This window comes from Drosophila mojavensis, unplaced genomic scaffold (genome assembly GCF_018153725.1).
Source record: "Drosophila mojavensis isolate 15081-1352.22 unplaced genomic scaffold, ASM1815372v1 contig_74, whole genome shotgun sequence".
NCBI lineage: Eukaryota > Metazoa > Arthropoda > Insecta > Diptera > Drosophilidae > Drosophila > Drosophila mojavensis.
This window is the reverse complement of record NW_025318899.1, coordinates 21,235,285-21,249,985: the sequence shown is the minus strand read 5'-3', so window position 1 is coordinate 21,249,985 and position 14,701 is coordinate 21,235,285. Positions and strand designations below refer to the sequence as shown.

The 14,701-nt window shown below is 37.0% G+C and overlaps 2 protein-coding genes across 3 annotated transcripts in view; one reads left to right on the top strand and one right to left on the bottom strand.

Moving 5' to 3' along the window:
* Positions 1-14,701, bottom strand: part of LOC6583205 (bicaudal D-related protein homolog) — a 33,900-nt gene that overhangs the window by 8,770 nt on the left and 10,429 nt on the right. The gene's annotated exons all lie outside the window — the stretch shown is intronic.
* Positions 5,070-6,740, top strand: LOC6583206. Its single transcript, XM_002008844.4, has one exon. The coding sequence runs from the start codon at positions 5,231-5,233 to the stop codon at positions 6,671-6,673; it is 1,443 nt and encodes a 480-aa protein (XP_002008880.1). The 5' UTR covers positions 5,070-5,230; the 3' UTR covers positions 6,674-6,740.

Here is a 14,701-nt window from a genome sequence, read left to right as displayed (position 1 = left end):
TTATGGCAAGTGCAACTAAAACTAACAATAAATACTGCTATATGTATAACCGATGGAAATTCTAAATCAAGTTGACTCTAATTAAAACTTCTCCAGAAAAGATCCAAAAATTATTAGGCCATAAATATGAGGAGTTACGGCAAAATGTAACGCCCACTGCGCACAAGCGCAACGCTCTGAGGCGGGACAGCGAGCCCAGCGCGCCCAGAGTGGGCCAAGAGCTCCAGCACATTCCCAGACATCATTCACGTCGTGCGTGGGCCCAACTCTCTGTGGCAAAGTCAACAAAGCGCAAAATACAACAACGTACAGATGCGAAGACTTCAGCCAAGTGTTGCCGCTTCAGTTGCTCAGGTAGTAGCTGCAGAAGCACCTTTCGGGCAACTTCGACAATTAGTCACCGTTGCGGCTTAAGACACCGCGGGCCAAACAAGCCAACAAAATAAAGCGCCCGAAACTACAGTTTAAGACGGAACCGAAATACCAAAGAGCACTTCAAACTATGAAATGGAGTTTACGATAAGCCCCGAGGCAACTTATTTAAAGTTGAACGAGATGTTTGGATAGTTAGATTTGATAGGATATTAATAAGCCAAACATTATGGTTAATATAATATTAATAGGATTATACGACTGTCCGATATACCTATATATGTATATGTGATTTGAGTAATCCGGACTCGAAAAGTTGTAAGTAGTGTTAGTGAGTGCCTAACTATTTAAGTATGGGTGCGTCCTATATCTCTATTATAATTATTATTATTTTAGTAATTAGTAATTTTTTAAAATTAAAAAGCAAATAAAGAAATAATTACACTCAACTACTTTAAGATCTTTATTTAAACAAAACAAAAAACAATTGACCAATACTTGGACAACATAACAAAGATCCAAGGGGTCAAAGACACTGTGATTAATATCTAAGAATAACTCAGTATGAATTATGTATTATGAAATAGACAAACATACATGAAAATCTGCACTTACAAGGTCTATTACCCTAAGAAGACAGTCGAAAATAATATTTTTTTTAACTACATATGATTCTCACAAGTTTTCGGCGAGTGATTAAAAATTGCACAAGTCAGCAGACAAAATGTGGCTTTAATTGTTTGTGTTGTGGCTAACAAGTGGAGGCTCTCTCAGTCGCAATTCTTTTGTGTTCCCCGAAAAATAAAGAAGAGGAAAAAATTGTGACTACAACACCTCTAATTTTAACAGCTTTTTAATTACGCTGCCCGCGCTAATGGAGCGCTCCCAAAGACATTGCAAAACACGATGAGAAATAAAAAATAAAAAAACAAAAAAATTATCACTCAGTTATGAAGTTAAACAGTTCAAAAAAAATGAAAAGTAAATAAACTTTTTCATGACGGAAAATCAGCTGTTTAAATAATAATAAACATTGATTATACAATGCAAAGAGAGTTTAAATATCGTTTAACAAATTGAAGGATTTATTAAAAAACTTAATTTATAAAGGCGATAATTAATAAACCAGACAGATTTAAGAAACAAATCAATTTATTATAATATAAAAACTAAATTGAATTGAAAGATTTACTTAAAAATTTAATATAACCGAATACTATTTCAAATTGGATTATATTGTTTTTTTTTAATGTACATTAAATTTTATATTAATTTACAATCCAATTTAGTCAATTCGGTAAACACATCTATAAAAATTACTGAGTTAAATTTCGTATAAATTATTTTTATAATTTTAAAGACAACTCAAATCATTTGCACATCAATAATATGTATAAAATCTTCCGACTTCCCTGTGGTTAGCAGCTGTATCATTTTGGATATTTTGGATATCATTAATTTTTAAATGTTGCCAAGGGAAATACTTATTCGTGTACAGACCATTAAGCTGAGCCAACAGAGCGAACATTTCAGGGCCAAGAAGTGACTAAGTTAAAGCACATTGTATCTCTTAGCGGGCTACTGTTGGTTGAGCTCCGAGTAACTCGGAACAGATTCAACAAATTCCACAATCAAAGCTGCTCAAAAACTGCAAAGTTCCTTTTGTTCAAGCGAAGACAACAAATTTATGAGCTAATTATGTATGGGAAAAACATGTTTTATGCCTCGAGTCTATGATGAATCTGTAGTCTTTTAGTTAGTTTGAGTTTTTATTATCAACTTGGGCAAATGTCTGTCGACTTCACTTCATTTGACTCGCGCGTTTAGACCAACTGCCAAATGTATGTGATTTATTTATGACGATAGCCGCAAATACTATGAGCTTAAGCAGTGACCGGGGAAGCTCTTGAAGCTGTGAAACTTGAATGTAACAATAAATATAAACAAGAGAACTTTCATCTGACTAGGACCATTCACAGCAGCTAAATCCCTGCGAAACTCTTTTGAAATATATTCTTGAATTCCTTTGGGCTTCTATTCTGAGAGTATTATAAAAGTTAAACTGTCATAGCTATATATTTATAAACTGGAAAACCAATTTTTGTCCACATTTGTTCATATCTAGTGGAAGGATAGGAAGTCCTCGAAAATGTTTTCAAGTTTTGTGGATTTTGTTCTTAAATTGTAAAATCGATACTGTTTATTATCGATATTCTAGAAATGAGAAAAATCTGTCGATCGTTTGAAACAAAATTTGATGTCGATAGGCAAAGTATTGGTTAAATTTAAAGTCTGAATAAGAAAGAAGACACGAAAAGACAGGACGACAGTAGGCTGGCAGTTGAACCCACTAAAGTATATGTAGATTTAATGGTATACATCTTATTGGAATAAATAAATAAATGGGCTATTAGGGCATAAATTATCAACATCTAAAGCATTCGTGTCTGACAAAACTTTCTTTTATAAGAAATAAAAACATTTAATGTTAGATTATATATGATTAAGACGCCTGCAATCAATGGACTCAACACTTTATATACTTAAAAATAACTATTTATAAATTTATGGAAATGCATAAAACCCTAAATTATAATTTGGACTATAAAATACATCATAGCAAATGAAAGGCATCTATTGTTTGTAAATTTAACGTTATTTAAATATAATAAAAATATACATACATTATAGATAAAATAGTATATAAATGAATTTAAAAATAAGAAAATATTTTTTTCTATTTTATCATTCCCACGCTACATTTGTAAAGCAGCTACAGTTAAGCTGCTTAGCTAAGAGCAAAAACATCTATAATTTCTCTATACTTTATAGCTATCGCTTACATATATGCAGTTAACCTGAGTGACTGACAAACTGTTATAATACGTTACCTAAAGATCTGTGGCAATCTGTCCATAACTGCAACAGGTAAGCGCATATTATCCAACAGCAGCAACAACAACAACAACCACAGCAATAACAGCGAATGCCACCTTATTAAGCAGTCGTAAATAATTGTAGAGGAGACGCAAAACAAAGTGACAAGCGACTTAGTTCTCAGGCAATGCTAAATGGTTTCCTGAAACACGAAAAGGGTACAGACCGAAACCTGGAACCCCACTCAAAGGCAACATTTGTATCTATCTACATATACAGTTATTTTGTAGACGAGTGGGGGAGACTTGTTAAAAACAAAACAACAAGAAAAAGACAGAAACATTTACGCAAACTCCAAAACAATAGCAAAATAGCGATAATTAACAGAGAGAGACACATAGATATAGTGCATGAAAGAGAGGGAAGATTTGATTTGTTGAGTCAAGTAAAGTAAATTTTAAGTACAGGCAGCATTGCTGCATTGCAGCTGAAAACAATGGAGAAGCAACAACAGCTAAAGCCATAGAAGTCAAAGTATGCTAGAGAGCACGAATAGGCACATACCCTATATGCAACTCTTTGACTTCAATGGTTTTACTTTAGCTCTATTACAAATAATTCACTATAAATGTTATATAAAATCTTATTTATAAAAATGTTAAATATAGTAAATACAAATGATTCATATCTATTATGACGTTACAGCTTATGATTTTTCTATTTTCCAGCAACTGTTATGGTGATATCATTAGTCAATATACCCAGTGTGTCGCCTGGTTACAGGGTAGAGAAACACTTTGCCAAATGCGCAAAACTCATGCCGTTTAGCCAAAAGCCGTTACATAATTTCGCAAGCAAAAGCCAGCTTGCAATCTATATACCAGCTATATATCTAGGTATATATATATAGGTATTATGGAGGTCTTTAAACTATTTCGAATGCAGCTCCAATTTCTATTTCTACTTCTCGGCGCAGTCGAGCAGTCGCGCATGCGCAGCCAAGCAGCGAAGCGCCTCACGTCTGACTCACTCGAAATGGGTCAAAATCGTTGTAGTCAAAGCAATTTGATTTTTCGGATTTTGCAATGTTTTCGAACCTGCCCACGGGCGCTATGTTTGGCATCTGTTGTTAATTTGCTTCTGCTTTGCATATTTGAATCGCTTGGTTTGATTGGCCATCAAATTGCATTTTCATCGCTGTTAACGCTCTGTGACCTTGTAGCCAGTAGATCTTGATGAGCGCCGTCTAACAAGCTCTGATTGCAGCAGAGACGGTGCTAATTGCAATCGTTCGACTCGTTGTCTAACGAACTACTATAAATCTAACTGTATTTTATTTTATTCACCATTAAATTGAACTTTGAATATTAAATGTTTAAATATATTTATTGGCTGTGGTTGGAAGGAGGTTGACGAAGAGAGAAAGGGAGAGAGAGAGAAACAAGGAAAGAAAGCATATAGAAGGAAAAGAGAGAGAGTGAGAGATACAGTAATACCATAGGCAGAGAGAAGAGAGAGAGGAGGAAACAGATTGAAAGAAACTCAGAGAAAGAGAGAGAGAGAGAGAAAGAGAGATAAAGAGCTACATATCTAAGATATAGAAAGGGAGAGAGAATGTCAGAATGAAAGAGATAGAATATAAGAAGATGAGAGAGATAACAAGTTCATAGAAAGAGAGAGAAGGAAACTGAAGTAAGGTGTATTCCTATTTAAGCGGTAAAAGGAGAGATCTTAGGATCTCGGAAGTTGACTTGAACAAAAAATATAATCATATAGTAGTCTTACACCAGATATCACCACACACATATAAAAATACATCATAATACAAAAAAACTACACAAAGAAAACAACACAAACCTATACCAAAACAAAACCACACACAAGATCTACACTACACGAAACACTAAAAAAACTGCATAAAAAATAATAAAGATAACATTATAAACTATCTACAGATGATAAATGTATATGTTTATAGAGGATGAACCGCTTGCACGTGGATAGCGCGGCCCCGAAATACCAGAGCGGCAAGTGGTCATGGGATGAGAAAGCGGATGGACTGCACTTTCAGCAATTCTTCGACTTGGAGAATGCAAACGATCGCTATGTGGATACGAATGGATATAGGTTCCTGCGGACGATCAACCAGGAGGAGGAGCTGATCTTCCGCGAGCTGTTCGCCCGACCCGACACCACATTCGATGCGGATACTGTGGTGATTAACGATGTACGCGACCTGGTATTGTTCATGATGCCGAAAGAGTTCATCTCTAGGAAGTTTATAGAGTTCATGCATAAGCCAGCTGTCCATAGGCTGCTCCATGCTCTCATCATATACTTTGAGTATTTTCTGCGCCTGGTCGAATTCTTGCTGATTCGCCGCGACGAGCTGGCTGGGAATATGGCACAGGTGCAAAGCGAGCAGACCAACGAGATGAAGCGAATATTCTCAACGAACCTGAGGCTGTACCGCATGCTTGTCGCTCGGAACTACAGTGCGATCGTGATGGGCGACGGCGAATTGAAGAAGTTCTACCACACCAAGGAGGTCGTCAATATATCGTCGACGATCAAGGATCTATACTTTTACGAATACTTTCTAGCGGTCAGCACTCAGATTGTTTGGATCACGATGCATAGGCGGGCCTATTACGTGATCGAGATGGAAATGAATCGACTCTTTCGATCCGAACACTTTCTAAGTAATTGCCCCAAGTACCTGAAATTCACACCGGTCGAGCGATCCCTGCTCTATGGCAGCAAATGCAAGATCTTTAACTATCGCGCCCAGATTTCGCCGCTGATTCAGGAGCTGAGGAATGTAGCCGACGAGGATATGCCGGTGCTATGGATAGGAGAGCGTAAGTATCGTGGCACGGATGCCCGAATTGCACAGGTGGAGATGGAATATATTGTGCCGGGGCCGCAGCTGCATATGATAGACGTGGCCCACGGCATACTGGGGCATCCGAAGAAGCTATACGATACGATTCTGATGCTGGACTGGCCGTCGGTGCGCTTCGCCAACTATTCGATCCAGCACGATCCCTACTTTATCATACGGCAGCCCAGTCTGACTCTGCCCAACTTCGACGAGCTGAAGCACCGCAAAATGGCGGAGAGCTACGAAAAGTACTACCACCTGTTTCGCATCTACGAGTCATGCAGCCACGAAACTCTAATGAACTGGATTCATCGCGAGCAGATCATGACCTACTATAAGAAGGGCGGCGATCTCTTCAACATATTCGCGCGCTGCGAGAATCAGCTGGTCGGCGAGGAGAAGCGACCGGCTGTGGCCAAGATAGTCGCCAACTATTTCCGTGTCATATCCAGGCTACGCAAGAAGAAGACTGAATTGCTGGCTACAGGCGCCACAACTGTAAGCTATAAGAAGGAGGGCCAAGAGTATTTCTTTGACTAGAGGCGTTATATTAGTCTTTTACTTTTATAATCGCACACAATAAAACTCGTAACACAAATGCTTTAAATTTCTCAAACTATTGTTATTACATGCGCACCGCTCTTCTACGTGCTTCTCATGGGCACGGCTACAGGCAAGTAGCAGAGTATTAGTTATTTAGTTTATTTGATTCGAGCCCGAACTACAAAACGTTCTTAACTATCTTCACTCATGTCTCTCTCTCTTTCTCAACTGAACTCATTTTACTGAGAATTTCAAGGCTGCCAAGAGAAAAAATCAATGTATTTGGGTAATTTGATACATTTATTTATATTATTTTTGCCATTCGGAATTCTTTTTTGGGGGTCATATTTCACCCCAACTCAATCCCAACTGAGTTGCCAAATCCGCCGTCACATAAACTTGTTCATCTATGCGCGATAACAGAATCCAGACAGCTTTGTAATTAACCAATGTCTATATCTCTTATTGTTTAACCATACGAGTTCGAACTGAAAACCGCAGAGGGGTGCATAAATTAGTGCCTGTTTTTTGCGGACTCAAATTAAATTAAATACTCCCAAAGTACTGGCAAATAGACTTGAGCTAAGAGCATAGACTAAATGTCTTCTTGCTATTCCTCCACCTCCTCCTCCTCCTCCGCCTCGACACATTGTTTGGGCCACTTTGGCTGACACTCAAATTCGATATCAGATTTTGCGTGTGGCAAAAGGCACAAGGCAAACGACAGAAGGCTAAAGGCAAAAGTTTTGCCAATTTCAGTCAGCTATTTACTACTGCTATGCTATTGTCTGATACCCTGCACTCATGTGTATGGTCTAAAGGGGTATAAGCGACGACAAGTGTAAAGCTTTATAGTAATTGAAATTTAATAACGAAAACTTAATGCATAGGTTTAGCTGTCAAAAAGCTTTGCTTCAGTTGACTTACAGGGTATCTGGCAGTCATGCGCACTCATGCATTGCTTCTTTTTTTTTTTTTTGCTTTTGGTATCGTATTTTGTGAAATCGTCTATTATTGTCATCATGCTAACGTTCGATTGGCATATACGTATATGAATATTACAAATGTATATATGTATAAAGATATATGTAAACTCTTATATATAATATAGATATATTTATGTGTGTGCGTACATATGTATATATATTTATTTGCATTTGTGTTGGCTTTTGAATATGCCAATTGGGCTCGTTGTCTCTCTTAGTCACAATTCAAATATTTTTATTATTGCAATGAAAGCTGGCCAATTAGCAGCTCTCTACACACACACACATACACATATATAACTATGAGGAGTGTGCATTTGCTGGGCATATAAAGATATTATTTATTAAATATAACTGAGTCAGCCACTCGACAAATATATAGTAATAAAAAAAAGGTTTGTGAGTGGGCTGACTGAAATGATAAGTGCTACAAGATATGATATGATATAATATATGATAAATATCCATATACTATACTCGAAAAATGCACACACAAAAAACCCAAATACATTCTATGAAAACATTTGCGATCAACTGATTCGAATTGAAGTTTAAATTCAAAGTTTTAATATAATTATTCATAATATTATTCAAAATTATTTAATTGTATATAAGGGTATGCATTAACTGACTTTTCATTGCTTTCTCATAAATTATTCATTTTACATAAATGCATAAGCAAACAAGTAAGAAGGCTCTAGTCGAGACTGCTCGACTAGGAGATACCCTGAACCCTCTAAGCTGATATTCTAATCATTCTGCATTTTTATGCACACATACATACACATGCATCCACACGCACGCATAAGCCTGCGCTCTGCTAACTGCACAGTAAGCAGCGACTGCGCTTGGGCTGCGCTGCAGTGTGGGCAATATTATGAGAATTTATTTGTTGAATAATTTCTTTTGTAGACATAAGATCTTAATGAAACTTTAAGAGTGTAATCATATGATGAATATGTGTGTACATTCCAAAGCACAAGTCTCTAGTACTTGAAATGTTTTTTTTAATTGGGGGGAAAGGGGGCGTGGTATCCAAAATCTGTAAATTACAAAATCTTTGTATCGATTAACTTTATATAAAACGCAAATTTGAAGACTCCAGGTCTAAAAATGTTCAAATTAGGCTGAAAAAACAATTCCGATTTTTCGATTGTTCTCGATAAAAAAGTTATCGGATGAATTCTCGAAAAAATAAAGCAAACTCGTACTGCGTATGGTACACACGAGTATGCATGCCAAATTTCAGCTCTCTAGCTCTTATAACTTCTGAGATCGACGCACTCATACGGACGGACGGACGGACGGACGGACGGACGGACGGACGGACAGACGGACAGGGCTATATCAACTCAGCTCGTCACGCTGATCAAGAATATATATACTTTGTGGGGTCTGCCACGCCTCCTTCTGCCCGTTACATACTTTTTCACAAAACCATTATACCCTGATTTCCCATTTTCAATGGGTTCAGGGTATAATAAATGTATTCACTTGTGGATCTTCGATACAGATGAATGAATTTCAATATGAATTATAGATTATATACCTCTATATACATAGAAACCTATATACATATAAACCTAATCTAAAATTGTACTTTATGAGTACAGTTTATATATAGTATGTAGATAAGGTTTTGAAAACTTTGAAAATAGCAAAGCCTTTAGCTAGAACATTTATACTTGACTGTTAGGTTCTTCTATAGGTCTACATCGAAGGCGTGGCAAATTAAACAAATAATAATTGCATTCTTTCGTTTATAAAGAGTATCTAGAACTAGAACTTCCCATTGTTGTAGTGCTCTACAATTAGATCTATAGACACACAAATTCTATAGATCTCTCAGCTCTTTCAGGCGTGGCCAATTGGAGGCCTTCGTTAGATCAAATTCTTTCAGGTGTTTTTATACCTTTAAAGAGTATTATTATTCATTTATTATTCTACTTTGATAAGCTCTATACATATAAGTTAACACAATCGACCAGCAAAACATAAATGTTCAGATTGATCACGCGCCGTCAGCATGAATGTAGCCGTTCCCAGCGGATATTGCACAACAGCAGCAGTGGCTCCAACGCGCAACAATGTTGTTGCCCGAAGTAATGCGATGCCTCGCGTAAATATGCAATGTCAGCATAATCAGGGTTTAGGGCTAGCTTTGGATATAAGAATTTATGTCACTGTACTTTAGTTGATTTTTGATAATAAAGAACGTCGGTCGTCGCCACGGGATTATTGAAGTCTACTCATTTTGTGCAACACCGCACACTAACATCTAACAACTACAGCAAAAAAAGCTTAATTGGCGCCCAACCGAAACGAACCCAAAAAAACAAAAAAAAAAAAAACGAAATTAAAACTTCGATTAAAACAAGCATTCAGTGAGATAAATACCCCACAAGTGCAAAAAAAAAAAAAACAGCAAGACAACTAAAACGCATAACCAAAACGAAAAAAGAAAAAAAGAAAGCAGCATTAGACGAAGCAGTACGCAGCGAAGACACCCACCACGAAGCGGCTCATCAGCGAAGAAACACACAACATACAGTCTACTAACATAATATAAGAACATGTGAGTAGAGTGTTCATTGCAAAAAAAGAAATTAAGGAGTAAAAACAAATAAAAATACAATTTCAACCTTTAAATATTAATTATTAATAACAAAAAACGCAGCACGCAAAATTCCCTGTCTTTACTTGCCCTATGAGTGATAGTGAAATACAAGATTTAATAACAAATTTTCGAAAAATTTACAACACAGAAAATTTAAAAATGGCTTTGAATTCAGATCAATTAAAAGCTATAGTAGAAGGCGCAGTCGCAAGCGCTTTAGCTGCTCAAAAAGATAGCTTTGATAGAAAATTAAACGAAATTGAACAACGTATAAATTCAGTACAGGTTAGCGCACCCGAGGTAGAAACTTTCAAGGAGGCAGAAATCAAAATAGGTGTTATTTGCAACGAAACCCTTGACATCATGAAGTCCCTCCCGGACTTTGAAGGAAAAAAGCGAAACTTATGTATCTTGGAGAAAGGCTGCGCATATCGCATACAAGGTATATGAGAAATACGATGGTAGCTCAAAGCATTATCAAGCTTTGGGAATATTAAGAAACAAAATTAAGAACGCTGCTGATATGGTACTCTCTTCTTTCGACACTCCTCTAAATTTTAAGGCCATTATAAATCGGTTAGATTTCACGTACTCCGACAAACGACCGATATACTTAATTGAACAGGAGATGTCAACACTCCGCCAAGGAAATTTGACACTACTGCAGTACTACGACGAGGTAGAAAAGAAACTGACTTTACTTATAAATAAGACAATCATGACCTACGACACCACCGTTGCCTCTTCGCTAAATGAGAAATATAGAGCAGACGCCCTGCGAGTATTCATCTCAGGAACCAGGAAGGCCTTAAGTGATGTCCTATTCTCAGCTAGACCAATTGATCTTCCCTCTGCATTGGCATTGGCTCAAGAAGTTGAGTCAAATCATGAACGTTATATGTTCGCCACAAATTTCGCCCGCAGTATAGAAGCCCCTCAGGCTATAACAACGGAATTTCAAACAATGCTCAAAGCCCGAGCAGGAGTATTTGCGGAACCAAATGAAGCGCTTCCGTATAATACAAATGTCATTGCAACTATTAGAACAGAGGACGAGAATCCCATTTATTCAAAATTATATCCATACCCAATGGGCGTATCAGAATTCGTAAACACAGAAACTCAAGATCTGTTAGAAAACGGTATAATACGTCCGTCCCAGTCACCATACAATAACCCCGTGTGGGTTGTAGATAAAAAAGGTACCGACGAGCAGGGAAGAAAAAAGAAACGTTTAGTTATAGACTTCAGAAAACTAAACAAAAAGACAATAGATGACAAATACCCCATTCCCAATATAGCCTCCATTTTATCCAACTTAGGCACAGCAAAGTACTTTACAACACTAGATTTAAAATCCGGATTCCACCAGATTTTACTTGCCGAAAAAGATAGAGAAAAAACAGCCTTTTCTGTAGGAAGCGGAAAGTATGAGTTCTGCAGGCTCCCTTTTGGCTTGAAAAATGCACCTAGTATTTTTCAGAGAGCCATTGACGATGTGCTCAGAGAGCAAATTGGAAAATCTTGTTATGTTTACGTAGACGACGTAATCATTTTTTCTGAAAATATGGAAAGCCATGTCAAGCATATCGCCTGGGTCCTAGATAAGCTATACGAGGCCAACATGAGAGTTTCACCAGAAAAGTCGCACTTTTTCAAAGAAAGTGTAGAATACCTAGGTTTCGTAGTCTCAAGTAATGGTATAAAGACATGTCCAAGTAAAGTTGAAGCGATTCGTAACTATGAAGTACCAACAACTTTGTTTAACGTCAGATCATTCCTTGGGTTGGCAAGCTACTATAGGTGTTTCATCAAGGACTTCGCGTCTATAGCAAAACCTATAAGCGACATCTTAAAAGGCCAAAATGGCAAAGTGAGCGCCGGACAATCCAAAAAAATTCCAGTAAAATTTGACGAGAGTCAACATGCGGCATTCGAGAAGCTAAAAGAGGTTCTTGCATCCGAAAATGTAATGTTGCTCTACCCTGACTACAAGAAGCCGTTTGATTTAACAACGGACGCTTCATCCTCTGGTCTTGGGGCAGTTCTGTCACAAGGTGGAAAACCAATCACCATGATATCAAGAACATTAAAGGATAGAGAGCTTATCTTTGCAACAAATGAGAGGGAACTACTTGCAATAGTTTGGGCTTTAAAAAACCTCCGAAATTATCTATATGGGGTAAAAAATTTAAATATCTTTACGGACCATCAGCCTCTGACGTTTGCAGTATCCGACCGAAACCCGAACGCAAAAATCAGGCGTTGGAAAGCTTTTATAGATGAATATAACGCAAACATCTATTACAAGCCAGGGAAGGAGAACTACGTTGCGGACGCACTGTCACGGCATAATATTCATGCCCTAGAGGACGATGTACAGTCAGACAGAGCCACAATTCACAGCGAAATATCGCTCACATACACCATAGACACAACAGACAAACCAATCAACTGTTTCCAAAACCAAATTATAATAGAAGAAAATAATATAGCCTCTGATCGTACAGTTATCCTATTTGGTAAGAAAATCCGACATACAATTCATTTCTCAAACAGAGACTCGTTAATCAAAAGAGTTTGCGATGTAGTCAAAAAAGATGTCGTAAATGCAATCCATTGCGAGTTACCAATATTAGCATTCATACAACATAAACTAATAGAAACTTTTCCAACAACAACATTTCGATATACAAAGTACATAGTAAATGACATTTTTGATAAAAACGAACAGAAAGAAATAATTGCAACAGAACACAATCGGGCTCACAGAGCAGCCCAAGAAAATGTGAAGCAGATTTTACAAGACTATTTTTTTTCCGAAAATGACAAAATTAACGAACGAAGTTGTTTCAAATTGTAAAATTTGTAAAACAGCTAAGTACAATCGTCACCCACAAAAACAAATACTTGGAGAAACACCCATACCTTCCTATGTGGGCGAAATACTACACATAGACATATACTCAACCAATAAAAAATACTTCCTTACGTGCATAGATAAATTTTCAAAATTTGCAATTGTTCAACCCATCGCTTCAAGGACAATAATTGACATACAATCAGCAATTTTACAACTTGTAAATTTTTACCGGCATACCAAGACGATCTATTGCGATAACGAGCCCTCCATAAAGTCCGAAACAATAAAATCTCTGCTAAACAATCAATATAACATTCAAATCGTAAATGCCCCACCACTCCATAGTACATCAAACGGACAAGTCGAGAGATTCCATAGCACCCTCGGTGACATTGCAAGATGCCTAACAGCTCAAAGGAAAATTACTGACACTGTTGAAACGATACTTCAAGCAACTATCGAATATAACAATACAATTCACTCAGTAACGGACAAACGACCAATCGATATAATCCACTCATCCTCCCCAGAACTCGAAATAGAGATAGGAAATAAAATTCAAAAGGCACAACAACTCCTAACAAATAGAGTAAACGAAACAAGACACAATAGACAATTCCAAATAGGCGACACAGTTTTGGAAAAAACAAACAGACGCTTAGGGAACAAACTGACACCACTATACAACGAAGGCAAAATTGACGCAGACTTGGGGACAACAGTCTTAATAAAAGGGAGGGTGGTCCACAAGGACAATCTAAGATAGGCAAAACATTAAATTCCCTTTTTTATCTTTTTAGGATTTGGACTATACTTCTTTTTGCTACAACGATAACAGCGAAATTGACTGACTATACTAACATGGACTACATACCGATCTTGGACGGATACGTAACCATTTGGACGGATTTCCAATACTTGAAGCACTCAACCAACCTTACCCTATACTCAGAAATAGTAAAAAATACGAAAGAATTAGCAAACCATTTCCCCCGATCACATATGAGAATGTTATTAGACGCAGACATACAACATATAGAAACATTAATAGCTACAGTAAATGTCCACCATAGACATGCTAGGGAGTATCAATATGCTAGGCACCGTTCTAAAGGTCGTAGCTGGCACGCCAGACCATGATGATTTCGAGAAACTAAAATTTACACAGAATGAACTTGTAGAGTCAGAAAATAGGCAGATAACCATAAACACAAAAATGCAGGAACAAATTAATAAGCTAACTGACACCGTAAACCTCCTAGTAAAAAACACAAAAGTAAAACAAGTAGACACAGAGCATTTATATGAAACGCTGCTAACAAGAAATAGAATAATTATCTCAGAGTTAAAAACCTTAATACTATCAGTAACACTTGCAAAGGTTGGAATTGTAAACCCCTCCATTTTGGATTCCACTGATTTAAAAAACATTGTTAATGAACACTCTATAAATATCACTATTACTGACTTAATGGAAGTATCTCAAATTAAAGTTTTGTTAAGCGAAAATTTTCTACATTTCATTATAAGATATCCTAAGCCTAGCATAGTATGTAAAA